At 35.4% G+C, this 13,371-nt stretch overlaps 1 protein-coding gene across 1 annotated transcript in view; it reads right to left on the bottom strand.

The window, feature by feature from the left end:
* LOC150090513 (protein C-mannosyl-transferase DPY19L1) overlaps nt 1-13,371 on the bottom strand; it is a 272,499-nt gene that overhangs the window by 42,657 nt on the left and 216,471 nt on the right. Inside the window, exons 16-17 of the mRNA XM_090378261.1 lie at nt 9,020-9,070; nt 7,806-7,925 (exon numbers count right to left, since the gene is read on the bottom strand). Of these exons, the coding sequence (XP_090234387.1) occupies nt 7,806-7,925; nt 9,020-9,070 (171 nt within the window). The remainder of the gene's footprint in view (nt 1-7,805; nt 7,926-9,019; nt 9,071-13,371) is intronic.

Genomic DNA, 13,371 nt, shown 5'->3' with positions numbered 1-13,371 from the left:
TACTGTGGTCTACTGTGAACACAATCCTTGTGTAAGTCGGGGAGTTCCTGTATTGACTGGAACTTGTGGATTGGTCACTCACACGCTAGCAAGACTTCTTTGGATTTACTGGATGACTGTTTTCTACAGCAACATGTGCAAGAGGGAACCAGAGGGAGTAATACTGTGGATCTGATTATCAGCAGAGATTCTTCATGCATTAAGAATCTGCAGATAAAGGAACCACTAGGTGGCAGTGATCACAGTGCACTGATGTGGGATTTACTTAAAGATGTAACTACCATCAGGGGTAAAGGGAAGAGTTTTTGCTTTCGAAAAGGTGACTAAAATTGTCTCAGACATTTTTTAAATTCTATACAGTGGGACCAACTGATGATGTTACCAACAGCAACTTCTAAATGGGAAGCATTCAAGGAAGCAATTTTGGAAGCTACTAGGCTTTTTGTTCCAACTAAGAAATACTGTTCAATGTTTAAAGAGGCTAAATGGATGTTAGATGAACTAATGAGACTAGTAGCAGAGAAGAAAAATGCATGGGATATATATAAATTAAGTGTGACACAGAAGCCTATGGTAGATATAAGCTAGTCTGTAATCAAGTCACAAAGGAGGTTAAGCAAGAAAAGGCAGATTATGAGAAATCTTTGGAAAAGGATGCAAAGAAAAAACAGCTAAGACTTCTTTACTTATGTAAACTCTAGAAGGAAAAGGATGAACAACGCTGGTCCACTTGATAAAGATAGTTCGATTGTTGATGATCCTGCTGAGGTAGCTGACAAACTGAATGGAGTATTTTGCAACTACATTCACACAAAGCCTGTAGGGAAGTAGAGGCCAGAAGCTTATCAAACTCTAGCAGGGAGCTAAATGATTTTTAACATTCAATAACAGAGCAAAGTAGGGAAGAAATGTTGAAGTTGAACATAAGAAAAACACCTGGGGTTGATGGGATCTATCCAGTTCTATTAAAGGAGGTGGCAAAGGAACTAAGCAAACACTAAGCTCTAATTATGAGAGCATCCTTGGACTTGGGAAGTCCCTACGGACTGGAGATGTGCAAACGTATCCCCAATTCACAAAGGGGAGATCTTAGGGTGACACGAGTAATTAAACTAATAGGTCTGTAAGTTTAACTTCTGTTCCGAGGAAAATAATGAAACCATTATTTACAGAAGCACTGCAGAATCATCTAGACAAGATTGCAGTTCTAGTTCAGACACAGCATGGGTTTGTTAAGGGGATGTCTTGTATGACAAATTTTATTGGATTATATGATGTGGTCAGAAAGGAACCGGATGCAAAATATAATTCTGATATTACGTACAAGTAAGTTCCCGACATAGGTTCTTACCTAAGTTGAGTTTTACGGAATGACTAATAAAAATATTCCTACTATATCCCTGATATGCCAAAATTAAGAAAAACCACATAATATCCCTAGAAGAATGAAGGAAAGTAGTTATATATTTTCCAATTAATTAGTTTATTTTAATTATTTATATATAATAGTTATATAGGGTGATTCAGGAGGAATAGTAAATATTTTGTGACATTATAGTATTGATTATTCTGAGTAAAAAAGTTCATATAAACATGTCCAATTCTCAATGGATATGGATATACAGCTGTTTGAACCTGGCGTACACAAAGCCATTATAGATTAAAGAACGATAAATGACTTATTGTTTGTATTTATTGATTTTTTGAATGATACAAAACACAAATAATTGACAAATTTTTTACAGTTTACAATAAATGTTTCAAAATCCCACCTACGACATGCGTGTTGTTCTTCAAAGAACAACAATAATGTGCAGGAGCTCTGTCATGCTGAAAGTACATACCAATCCTTGTAGCCAAGGGAACATCCTCCAACAGTAGTGGAAGTAAATTCTAAATTCCGTGTGACACTTGTTAATGTTTGACCATTTTCATACATCTTTATTATTTAGATATTGTATCATCAGATGGGTATAATGTGCAGGAGCTCTGTCATGCTGAAAGTACATACCAATCCTTGTAGCCAAGGGAACATCCTCCAACAGTAGTGGAAGTAAATTCTAAATTCCGTGTGACACTTGTTAATGTTTGACTATTTTCATACATCCTTATTATTTTAATTTTCTGATCCAAATCGATTGCTTTCCTTTTCTTGGTTGATTTACTAGTACCGCTGTCACTTATTCTCTTGGTCAGCACCATGATAACAGTCAAAATGAAATTTTCTGTAATTTCGACCTTCACAGGGGATAAGGTGGAAACACACAATTATCACCTCACACGACCTCACATTTTACTAAAGCACATTTCTGGAAGTCACTACCATCAAACAAAAACAATTTTCACTTTCCAGCTTATTCGGCTTTTCTATTAGGGCAATCTTATAATAAATGGGTAGTAAACTATCTGATTGCGTTTGTGATAATACCAATAGCTGGAATTCTGTGCGTTTTTATATTATTATGGTGAAATGAGTTGTCCCCTTCACTGAAATTTACAGAGTATATCAGTGTTAATTTTCAGAATCTTCTCTTCATTCCTATTTTTTAAGCACTTGCTCCGTATCTCATTTGTGCAATTTGTGCATCCCATATTCAGCATTATTGACTGTTTATTTACTTTTAATTTTTTAAAAATGTTTTCAACTAAGGGACTCTGTCCTCTGCTCGCTTTGCTTGCCAACCCCTGCTGTTGTAGACTTGAACGAGAAAATGTTTGAGTCTACACCAGTCCTTTTTACTCTTTTAGCTCGTTCCATCAACGCTTGTCCGTTAGCATAAATGCAGATGTGGTCGAATTGTGGAAAGTCTCTAACGGACATTAAATCGTTGTTCCTTTCACAATGGCACCTCCTTGCAATCGCATCGTATAAGAGCTGCCACCACTTTGAAAGTCCGTGTTTTTGGCATTAGAAGATAAAGGCATAAAGATTGCTGTAGACTTGAACGTTTTCTCAGAAGTGTCTCCTTTTTCCATGTTGTCAAACAACAGTCTTTAAAGCGTCTGGATAGGTATCTGCTGTGAGTAAACCTACCTTCCCTCTGTGACAACACGGATGTGCGGCTCTTCTGAGTTAGCCATGAAAAGATAATCCGATGCAATGTTGACATTCATCTACCATATCGCCTAAATCGCAATATGATACTTCAGCGGTTTCTTCATTATCAGGATCATCTGATCTTATGTTATGTCTGAGCCGTTTAACAGTTCACTGAGTTTCGGCCTGTTTTTCATCCACATTAGCTACCACTTCCTGCAGCATTGATTTTCCACTTGCTCCATCAGCATTGAACTTATTCTATGATTACTTTGTAACCTTAAGGCATGTTTCTCTCTATATTTCTGTGAAGATTCATGATGGCGTCTTTTTCTCTCAGAATTTGTGATTGCCAATCTAGGTCGTGGCATGGTGTTAATTACTATGTCAGTATGTACAATTAACAAATCAAACGTCACAGATTCCAGACACATCTGTCAAAATGCACTGATAGATATCTAATCAGGAAATGACCTGTGTAATGCATGAGCAATATTGTTGCATCCGAAAGAGCAAGACTATAAAATATTTACAAACTATACAAATATTTACAACATACTAACTATTTACAAATATACAAACTATATCAGGTCCCTTCATCAGCTAACATTAGAATGAAACATGAAATGAAGCCAGGCATGGTCATGTATTAGACAGTGAACCACATGCACGGGGTGAATGTTATGGCTCAAATAGGTGAAGTAATTGCCTTTCCCTCTTCTCCCATTGGCTCAAATAAATATCACTAGGAGGAAAACTTTTTTAATTTATAGAAAGATTTTACAATTAAAAAAAAAAAAAAAAAAAGAGTGGAAAAAATTTACATAAGTCCGAAGTTAAGTAACTCGGGCTTATGTAAGTCAGGGACTTACTGAACTTGGATTTCAGGAAAGCGTTTGATACTGTTGCACATGGAAGACTACTGTACAAATTGGAGCAGGATGGCATTAAGGGCTTGTTTGTTATTTGTTATTTGGTTTTTAGGAGCATTAGCAACTAAGGCCATATTGCTCCGGGGATATGGGGTGGTCATTCCCTGACCTTTCCGCATCCTCCGTATTTGGTGGGCACGGGCTCGAACCCCGATCTAATCAAGAAGCGTATGCTATGCACTGCTGCTCCTGCCCACCTGGCTATGGAGGTGCCACATTAAGGGCAAGTTGTTGCTATGGATAAAGGGATGGCTGAGTGGCAGGAAAAAGAGAGTGGTAATCAATCGACACTGTGCTTCGTGGACTAATGTTATTAGTGGGATCCCCCAGGGTTTAGTTTGAGCCCATTATTGTTTTCTGTATTTATTATTGATTTTGTTGATATACTCTCATCATCATTGTTGTTTTCTGTATTTATCAATGATATTGATGAGAGTATATCAGGGTTAATGTCCAAGTTTGCAGATGCTACGAAGGTTGGCACAGTTGTTAATGACAGTACACTACTGCAACAGGACCTAGAAAAGTTGAGCAGATGGGTTGATAGATGGTAACTGAAGTTTAACATTTGACAAATGTAAAGTACTGCATATGAGTAGCAATAACCCCAGAGTAACATACCAACTGTGTGGTACTACACTCAGGGTAGTGGAGAATAAAAAGGACCTGGGAGTAATTGTGCAGTCAGATATGAAATTCTCTGAATAGTGCAGACAGGCTGCAAGAGTAGCTCATGGAGTCTTGTCAATGATATACAAGAATTTTGCTAGCAGGGATAAGGAGGTGATTGCTTTCTTGTGTATAAAGCAATAATTAGGCCACACCTTGTGTACTGCATACAGATCTGGAGGCCTCATTTTAGAAAGGATGTAGAGCCGCTGGAACAAGTTCAGAGAAGGGCAGTGAGATTGGTGTATGGAACAAATCATTGCTGTTACCAAGAAAAGCTTAAGCTCTGCAAATTGTGGTGTCTAGAGACTAGGCACCTGCAAGGTAATCTGATTGAGGTGTATATTGTTGTTATTTGGTTTTTTTTAGGAGCATTAGCAACTAAGGCCATATTGCTCCGGGATATGCAGTGGTCATTCCCTGACCTTTCCGCATCCTCCATATTTGGGGAGGACGGGTTCGAACCCGGTCTAATCAAGAAGCGTGTGCTATGCACTGCTGCTCCTTCCTACCTGGCTACGGTTATTTGTTATTTATTTGTTATTTGGTTTTTAGGAGCATTAGCAACTAAGGCCATATTGCTCCGGGATATGCGGTGGTCATTCCCTGACCTTTCCGCATCCTCCGTATTTGGTGGTGACGGGCTCGAACCCCGGTCTAATCAAGAAGCGTGTGCTACGAAGGAGGGAAGGAGCACTGCTGCTCCTTCCCACCTGGCTACGGAGGTGCCTTGAGGTGTATAAGGCTTTGAATGGTTTGAGCATGCTCAATACTGATGGAATTCTTCCTCTTGCTCAGATTACTCACCTGAGAGGACAAATTCAAATTGAGGAAAGAGAATTGTAGAATAGATGTGTGGAAATTTTCTTTTAGCCAGCAGGTGGTTGATAGTTGGAACAAACTTCCATTTGTTGTAGTGGAGGTTGACAACTGAAATAAGTTCAAGGCAGAACTAGACAAGCTTTTGGATGAATGGGTGGGTGAAATGGGAGTTTTTTTTTTTTTATTTGGCTGATGCTATAAAAGTTTGATTTCTTGCATCATATGTCTCTACTAATGATAACTTAATGCTTTGTATATGTGTTTATTAATTTAGTAAGACTATGATTTCTCTGTCGATGCAATCAGTGAAACTATTAATGAATGTCAACCAGCCTGTTTCTAAGAGGTAGTTTAAAAATTATCAGTTCATTAACTACAGTGGTTTTTAGTTTTTGTTTATGTATATAAATATCACCATAGGAATATAGAGCTAATGTGCTATGCCACATTTCTTTTTCTTAAGCTTCCATATTTTCTGTAAATGTACTGCATCAAATGGCTTCAATGGCTTCGAATTTCAAATCAATGTTTTATTTGTATGAAACTCACTTTTACATAGGAAACAGTTACGTTGATTAAATAATCATTGTCAGAAACTGATTTAATATTTCTTTCATTGTCTTTATTTTAAATTTCTTGTTTTCTTAATTAATAAACCTGTATAACCATCATTAAGGAGCACATTTCTAACTGCATTAATCTTATGGTGTAAACCAGGTACCTAAATACACTAGTTTGTAAAGACAACATTATAACACCTTTTAATCCCCCTTACAATTTTTAATATTAATTAATGATACTGATGTTTCAAGTTTGATGTCTAACTTTGCTAATGATACTAAGGTGGGAAAGATGCTTAATGATATTAATCAGTAAATGATAATTCAAGCAGACCTAGAAAAATTAAGCAGATTGGCTGAAAAGTAGCAAGTGAGGTTTAAAACTGATAAACACAATGTACTATATTTGGGTAGAAGAAATCCCAGAATAACATACTCTTTGGGTAGCACCAAAACATGTGTTATTGATATGATAATGATAACAGAGTTAGGATAATTGTATAGTTAGACATGAAGTTCTTTGAGCAATGTAGATAGGTTGCAAAGACCAACTCATGGGATTCTGTCAGTAATATATGGGAACTTTGCCAGCAGGAGCAATTCTACCATTGTAAGAAACAATGGTTAGGCTACACCTTTAATACTGCATACAGATTTGGAAACCTCATTTCAGTAAGGATATAGGGGCAGTTGGAAAGAGTGAATAGAAAAGCAACATTAACTGAGTACACAAAAGAATATTCTTATCATGAACAACTGAAATTTCTGGGAATCTGTAAACTGCAGCACTTGGAAATTACGCATCTGCAGGATGGCCTGACTGAAGTGTTCAAGGCTTTAAAGGAGTTGAGTAAACTGAATGCTGTGGGATTTTACTGTTTTTTAGATAACAAAAGCACACACAGGGAAATAAATTTAAATTGAAAAAGGATGATTGAAGAAGAGATGTGTAGAAATTTATCTTAAGTCACAGAATAATTCATTGGTGGATAAACATCCACCTTGACGTTGTGAAGTAGACAGTACAAATAATTTAAAGGATTGCATATCAGTAACACTGTTTAGTATTGGTATTGGCCATATGGTGCAAGGAAGCACAAGGCGTTTGCTGCACCAGCCATAGTAATATTCAGAAATACTGACCTATCTTAATTTTCAATCTCAAGTTTGAAATTGAGGATGCATTAAGCTTAAGAGCAGACTAAATACATGCATTTCTTCCTCTACATGCTTGCTAATTAGAACCATGTCCACTTTCCTGAAAACATCAAAACATTTATGCAGGCTTCAAGGAAGAGCTTGTAAGAACTTCATCACAAACAAGAAGGATGGGTTACTAAAACCAGTGGTTTTTAAATACAAATATCTTATCTTTAAGCGAAAACAACCAGTTGTGACTTAGGTTCTGAATACGGAAAAACCTGAACATATTCGCGATATATATTCAGACATTTGCATTATTCTATAGAGCAGTATTAGAATAAAGGATACTTGTTAATTATTCTTCCACCAATAGTTGCCACTCTAGTTATACACTGGTTAGGTGAGGTTAAGTTAAACTTGTTTGTAACTTATGCTAGCAGAGGGACAAGATAAGTGACAGTTTCTAGCAGTGACATCATTATCAAAGCAGTGCCAACCAGTTGTATTCTGGCTGAAGGATAATTAACAAGTACTGAATAAAATATTTTTTTTGTCAGCTAAATGTAGTGCATATGTATTTTTAATAGCATATCTTATAAAAAAAACTTACATTAAGATGACAGAATGAAATTTAAGGCTTACTTTTCTAGATAACAGAAGAGATGTAATCAAACAGAGATGAGGAGTAAAAAACAGTTTCAGTCTCATTACTAAGACAGCCATCACTGTAAAGGCAGCAAGCTGAAATAAGTTATATACCACCTGAAAGGAATAAAATAAGAAAAAAATTAAGCAACAAAAAAAAAAAAAAAAAAAATCTGATAAACTGGAAATTGAATCATCCTTTAAATCCAATTTAATACAGAAATGCACCCGATTTAAATTATTTCCACCTTTTGCCTTCATAATTTTTCATTTTATCTTGCATATATACTTCAAAAAATCTTTCTAAGGTAGAAGTTGTAATTTCAAATTGTCCCTATACTTTAAAAACTGGAAAAACAGTTGATAATATAAAGCACTCTTATAAAAGTTGATACATGGTGTTTAAAACATGCAAGTGCAAAAATTAAAGACAGGCAAACAGCAAGCATGACACAGTTTATTGTATGATAAACTTTTTATTCTAACCTTCAGTAAACATAAAACTATTTAGATGTCTCTGAGATTTGAGAAAAATGATGAAACCATACTCACTATCCACATTAGAATTACAGATCAATGAAATATAGTAGATGGGTCGAGATATTGAGTTTAGAAACTTCCAACGGGGAATCTTCATGTAATCAATCAGCTCCTGCCAATGCAGCAATGCCAAAATGCCCTACATCAATGGTGATTGATGTAACCAAACAGAAATGTTCAGGATACTGTCACAGCCAAGAAACATTTGAATAGACCACAGATCCCACCAGTTACTGAAACTATCAACTAGGATTTGAGGGGGACCACAGGAAATGATGGTAATAGGATAATACATAGGGAGCTTCATGGAACCAGATTTTGCAAATGAATTGTAGCGCACAAACCAAACATCACAATCTTACTTAATTAGCCCTTGGAATGTTGGAAAGCTGTGTTACAGAATGACAAATCATGGCATATGGTTTCAATTCACTTGAGGTTTTCTCCATGGCACTCCTCTTACTAATAATTAACAGTATTAGTTTTAGGTTATTCATAATACAGATGTTTAGGAAAGTTTGTGAATTTTACAGACCATGGAATAAATCAAAGGTAATGAACTGATTTATTGTAACTTTCAATAAAGGTACTGAACCATTTGGTTAAAATTTTTAATTACTAAAAGTTAATATAAATTGAGAAAACACTATTACAAGCATGTAAATACTTACTACTGCATCTTCATTTGAACATATCTTCTTTTTATTTTTCTTGAATATAAGCTGAAAAATTCATTTAGTTTCATTAAAAGAAATTAATGAACTAATGTACAAATACTGTTAATCAAAGAAAAGCAACTAATCTGTTATTTAGCAAAAAAAAAAAAAAAAAAAAAAAACAAAAAAAAAAAATGCAAATAAATGTAGAGATTCTTGAAATAAAATTAAAACCATCAATAACTGTATTAACTGTCAATCAAACCACTTAAGAAACAGAAACACAACCAAAGAAGTAATCCAATTATTAATATTTGGAGCTGATAAATTACGATACAATTGAACTGGAAAAGATAACCAATAATTAAGAAATAATGTATACCTATTAAGTTTAATTAGAAAAATTATTGAAATTATTTTAATAATAATGGATAGACTATAAAAATGCCAATGTGGTTCCAAATATTAAAGGGACTGGTGAAACAATCAGAAGAGGATAAACCTTTAACACCGAATATTCAAACCTATTAAACAGAACTGAACTGTTCATTCAGTAAGAACAAACAACTGTGAATGAATTGAACAGAAATGTGAAAAAAAGCTTACGAAGTTGGGAATCCACAATCAAATTCTTCTTGACAGTGGCTGAACAAAAAATTTCATATAAAATTGGTAAAAAGACTGAACAAAATAAAAGAATGAATAAAATGAAATAAAACAGTAAAATTATATGCTAAGTGACCACTGAATTAGGTACACTTACCCTTTTCATGAAGTGGAAATATACCTACTGAAATGCATGCATATGGCATGCAATTCAGTAGAATGGGGAAGAGAGAAAAGACTGAAATGATTTTAACATACAATGGTAGTTGGCACCAGTATGAGTATCTCAGAAACTGTAACCCTACTGGGGTTTTCATGTACAACTGTATCTAAGGTGTAGTGAGATTGGTACAATAACCAAATAACATCCAGCCAATGGCGATCATGTGATTGGAAATGGCTTGATGCAAAAGGATAACTGAAGCTGACAAGACTTGTGCAGGGTAACAAAAAGGATATAGGGCAGTCAAATAACAACTGAGGTCAACAGTGGTAAAGAGGAATTTCATAATGCACAACTCATTGTACCTTATCACAGATGGGGTAGGTATTGTAGCCAATAACCAAACTGGGTTTCACTTCTTCCACCAAAAAAAAACAAGAAAGTATGGTTACAGTGGAACACCACAACTGGACAGGGGAGGCCTGTAAAAAGATAGTTCCTGCTGTTGTGTTGACAGGACCAGAATATGGCAAAGAAACCCTGTGAAAACATTAAATAGAAGGTGAACAAACATGAACAATCTTCTAAAAAAAAAACAAATTCTAAATGGGGAGGGGGGCGCACAGCCTAATACCTTAAGAACTGCCTTGGCATTATGCTATTCAGCTGCCGAATATGCCAGCCCAGTCTAGTACCACTCCACATATGCAAAAAAGGTAAATGTACCACTGAATGACAGTTGCTATCTGACAACTGGCTGCTTAAAGGTTAATCTAGTCGAGAAGCTATACACCCTTGCTGGTACTGCCCCACCAGATGTGAGAAGGGAGATACAGGCAAGCCACCGAACTACAAAAGGTGATGCAGAATTCACTACACCCAGAGTTCAAACAACAACCTTCTGTTCAAAGACTGAAATCAAGAAGAGAATTTCTTGCAACAACAAATGAATTGCTTAATACACCATCCTTGCCCTGCATTGTCAAATGGAGAGCCAGAAGTGAATAAACTCAAGATTGGATGGCCCACAAGAAAAATTACCCCAAGACATCTGTACGGATGGAAAGTTTGGCAGTAACTCAACTGTCTTAGAACTAACGTTGGTAGATCCAGGGACAACCTGAAAAATGGGGTATCCAACCCCAAATTTCAACTTTGCATGAATGTGGAGCTGAACAAACAAAAAACATCTTATCAGCTGCCCCCTGCCCTCTTGGGGGCAACAGAGAATGCTATTGAAGTGGCTCGTTTCTGGGCAGAAACTGTAAAGAACTCATTCCAGACATTTTATTTTAAGTGTTGCTATTTATGTTTATATTTAGCCACATATCATATGGCCACAGCCTACTGTGGTGGCATCCCCAATCACCAGATCTCAATCTAACTGAGCACCTGTGGGGTGAGGTGGAATGAGTTCTTCAGAATAGAGATTCGCAACCATCCAGTTTGCAACAACTGTGGAAAACAATTGAGTTGATGTGGGCTACCATCCCTGTAGCAAATTTTTGACACCTTGTGGTGTCCATGTCATTATGAATCCAGGCTGTTTTGAGGGCTAAAGGAGAGACTCACAACTAGACAGGTGTACCTAATAAACTGACTACTCAGTATAAAACCACGTATAAAGCTGGATAAGTAAAGATTTAAAAATACATAAAATAAATAGCAAAAGCTTTTGCTATTCACTGTATATTTTTCAACTATTTTATTATTTACAATCAACAAGTTGTGGCCCTCAACTGCTAAAATGTAAAGCATATTTTTGTAATGTGAATTCTTTGCAGAATAAAGTATAGTTATTTGTAATATTATGGTGTAACTTATAGAGCAAACTTGATGTATCTAATTCATGAAGAATACCATTAACTAAGCACAAGAGTAAAAAATAAACAATGTTAGAAAAAATATTACTTTCAGGTCTTAACTGGAGGCATAAGAGATGGAAACAACTTTGTTCAGTAGCGGGGATTCAGGTTCAGATGATATCAAATACATTTGGCCTTTTGTGCATGATAATCCATCTCCTTCCCACCCATGCTAAAGATAGGACATTAAATATTGAATGAAAGTTTTTTTGTAAAATGATGAAAATGACATATCAACTGGCCTTTTCACTGTTGGGTGGTAAAGCAAGGAAATGTATTGGTGGAAAATCATACACTTTTGTCATAGTATTTCTTGATGACAGCTATATGAGACAAATATATGACACTTCAGGGCATCAAATGAATGGCCTATTTTTCACTGAAAGGCATTTGACACTTTTAGTATGAGTAGCTTTTTTTTTTTTTTTTTTTTTTTTTGCTGAGGATATTTAGTACTATTTATTTATAGTTTTCAATGATATATTTATTATTAGAGATTAATCCATTTTTATTTATTGTGGTGTTTAGTCAGTTGTAACAGGATTTTATTTGTGTCATCATTGTGATCCCTAAGGAAGTATGATTCACTTCAGGATGCCATAGTCTACTTACCTTCTTAAGGATTAAATTTATGACATTTCAAATAACTCCTATTTACTCTTCAAATGAGACATTTTTAGTTAAATAAAGTATGTCCAGGAAGGATTTTTGAGGGACTGTGCACAGAAGCAGTGGACTGGTTGGCAAGTGGCACATGGATTGCCAGCATTTTCACGTGGTCAACTTCAGCAAATAAGAGGATACAAAGAGAAATGCTACAAGATTGATGCACAATAATGCCTCCTGACTACAATAGCTTTTCCAGGTGACTGTAGTTTTTGCAACTCCATGCAGACAATATCTTTATGGAGGGCAAACGGAGTGCATAAGAATAGATAACCACCACTTTCTATATCTCCTTTGACAAAGGTAAGTAGGCATTAATTCTCTTAATAACAAAGGTAACTGCCATCATTTTTGCTTAAAGTAGGCATCACTTACAATATTTCTGCACTTATACTATCATTAGAGTTGACCAAGCAAAATGTTATTGAGTAACATCATGCCATCTACTGTCAGTGCGGACGGAGGGCATCATTGTCTTGTGTACTGGAAAAATCTGCATCCTCCAAAAAACCCCCCCTGTACATCATTTGCTGTAAGGGTTATTATTGTACTTATGTCAGACTAAAATTACATTCCACATATGCATTCATCAACACCAGTCATGTATTTAAAAGTATTCATTTCTGAAAAATTATCATTAGATCTCATATAGATTCCATTAATATCGATTAACCCATTAACCTGTCAGGAGATATGGAATCTATCAAAAATTTGAAATTATCACATTTCATATAAAATTTATGAACACTGTCCATGCTAGTTCTCATTTGACATCAGTGAACATTTTTAAAATTTTAATAATCCCCAATAAATATGTTGGCAATAAAAAATGAAGGCTAATGACCTATGAGTAAAGAGGTTAGGGTCCACATCAAGTGTTCAGTCATGATGAGAGAAGTAATATAAAAGTTTTTCACAAATGCAAGCAAGCAGAAAAGTCAGTATACTTTAGTTAAACATAATTCAAAATTAAAAAAAAAAAAAAGTTAAGCAATAGATTAAATAACAACTGAATTATTCTTAAATAAAATGCATTTTAACAAATCATAATACTCTAATAAACCAAA

This window comes from Mastigoproctus giganteus, chromosome 1, assembly GCF_048544385.1.
Source record: "Mastigoproctus giganteus isolate SK-2022 chromosome 1, ASM4854438v1, whole genome shotgun sequence".
Classification (NCBI taxonomy): domain Eukaryota; kingdom Metazoa; phylum Arthropoda; class Arachnida; order Uropygi; family Thelyphonidae; genus Mastigoproctus; species Mastigoproctus giganteus.
Note: the sequence above shows the minus strand (reverse complement) of the source record. Positions and strands in the feature narration are given on the sequence as shown.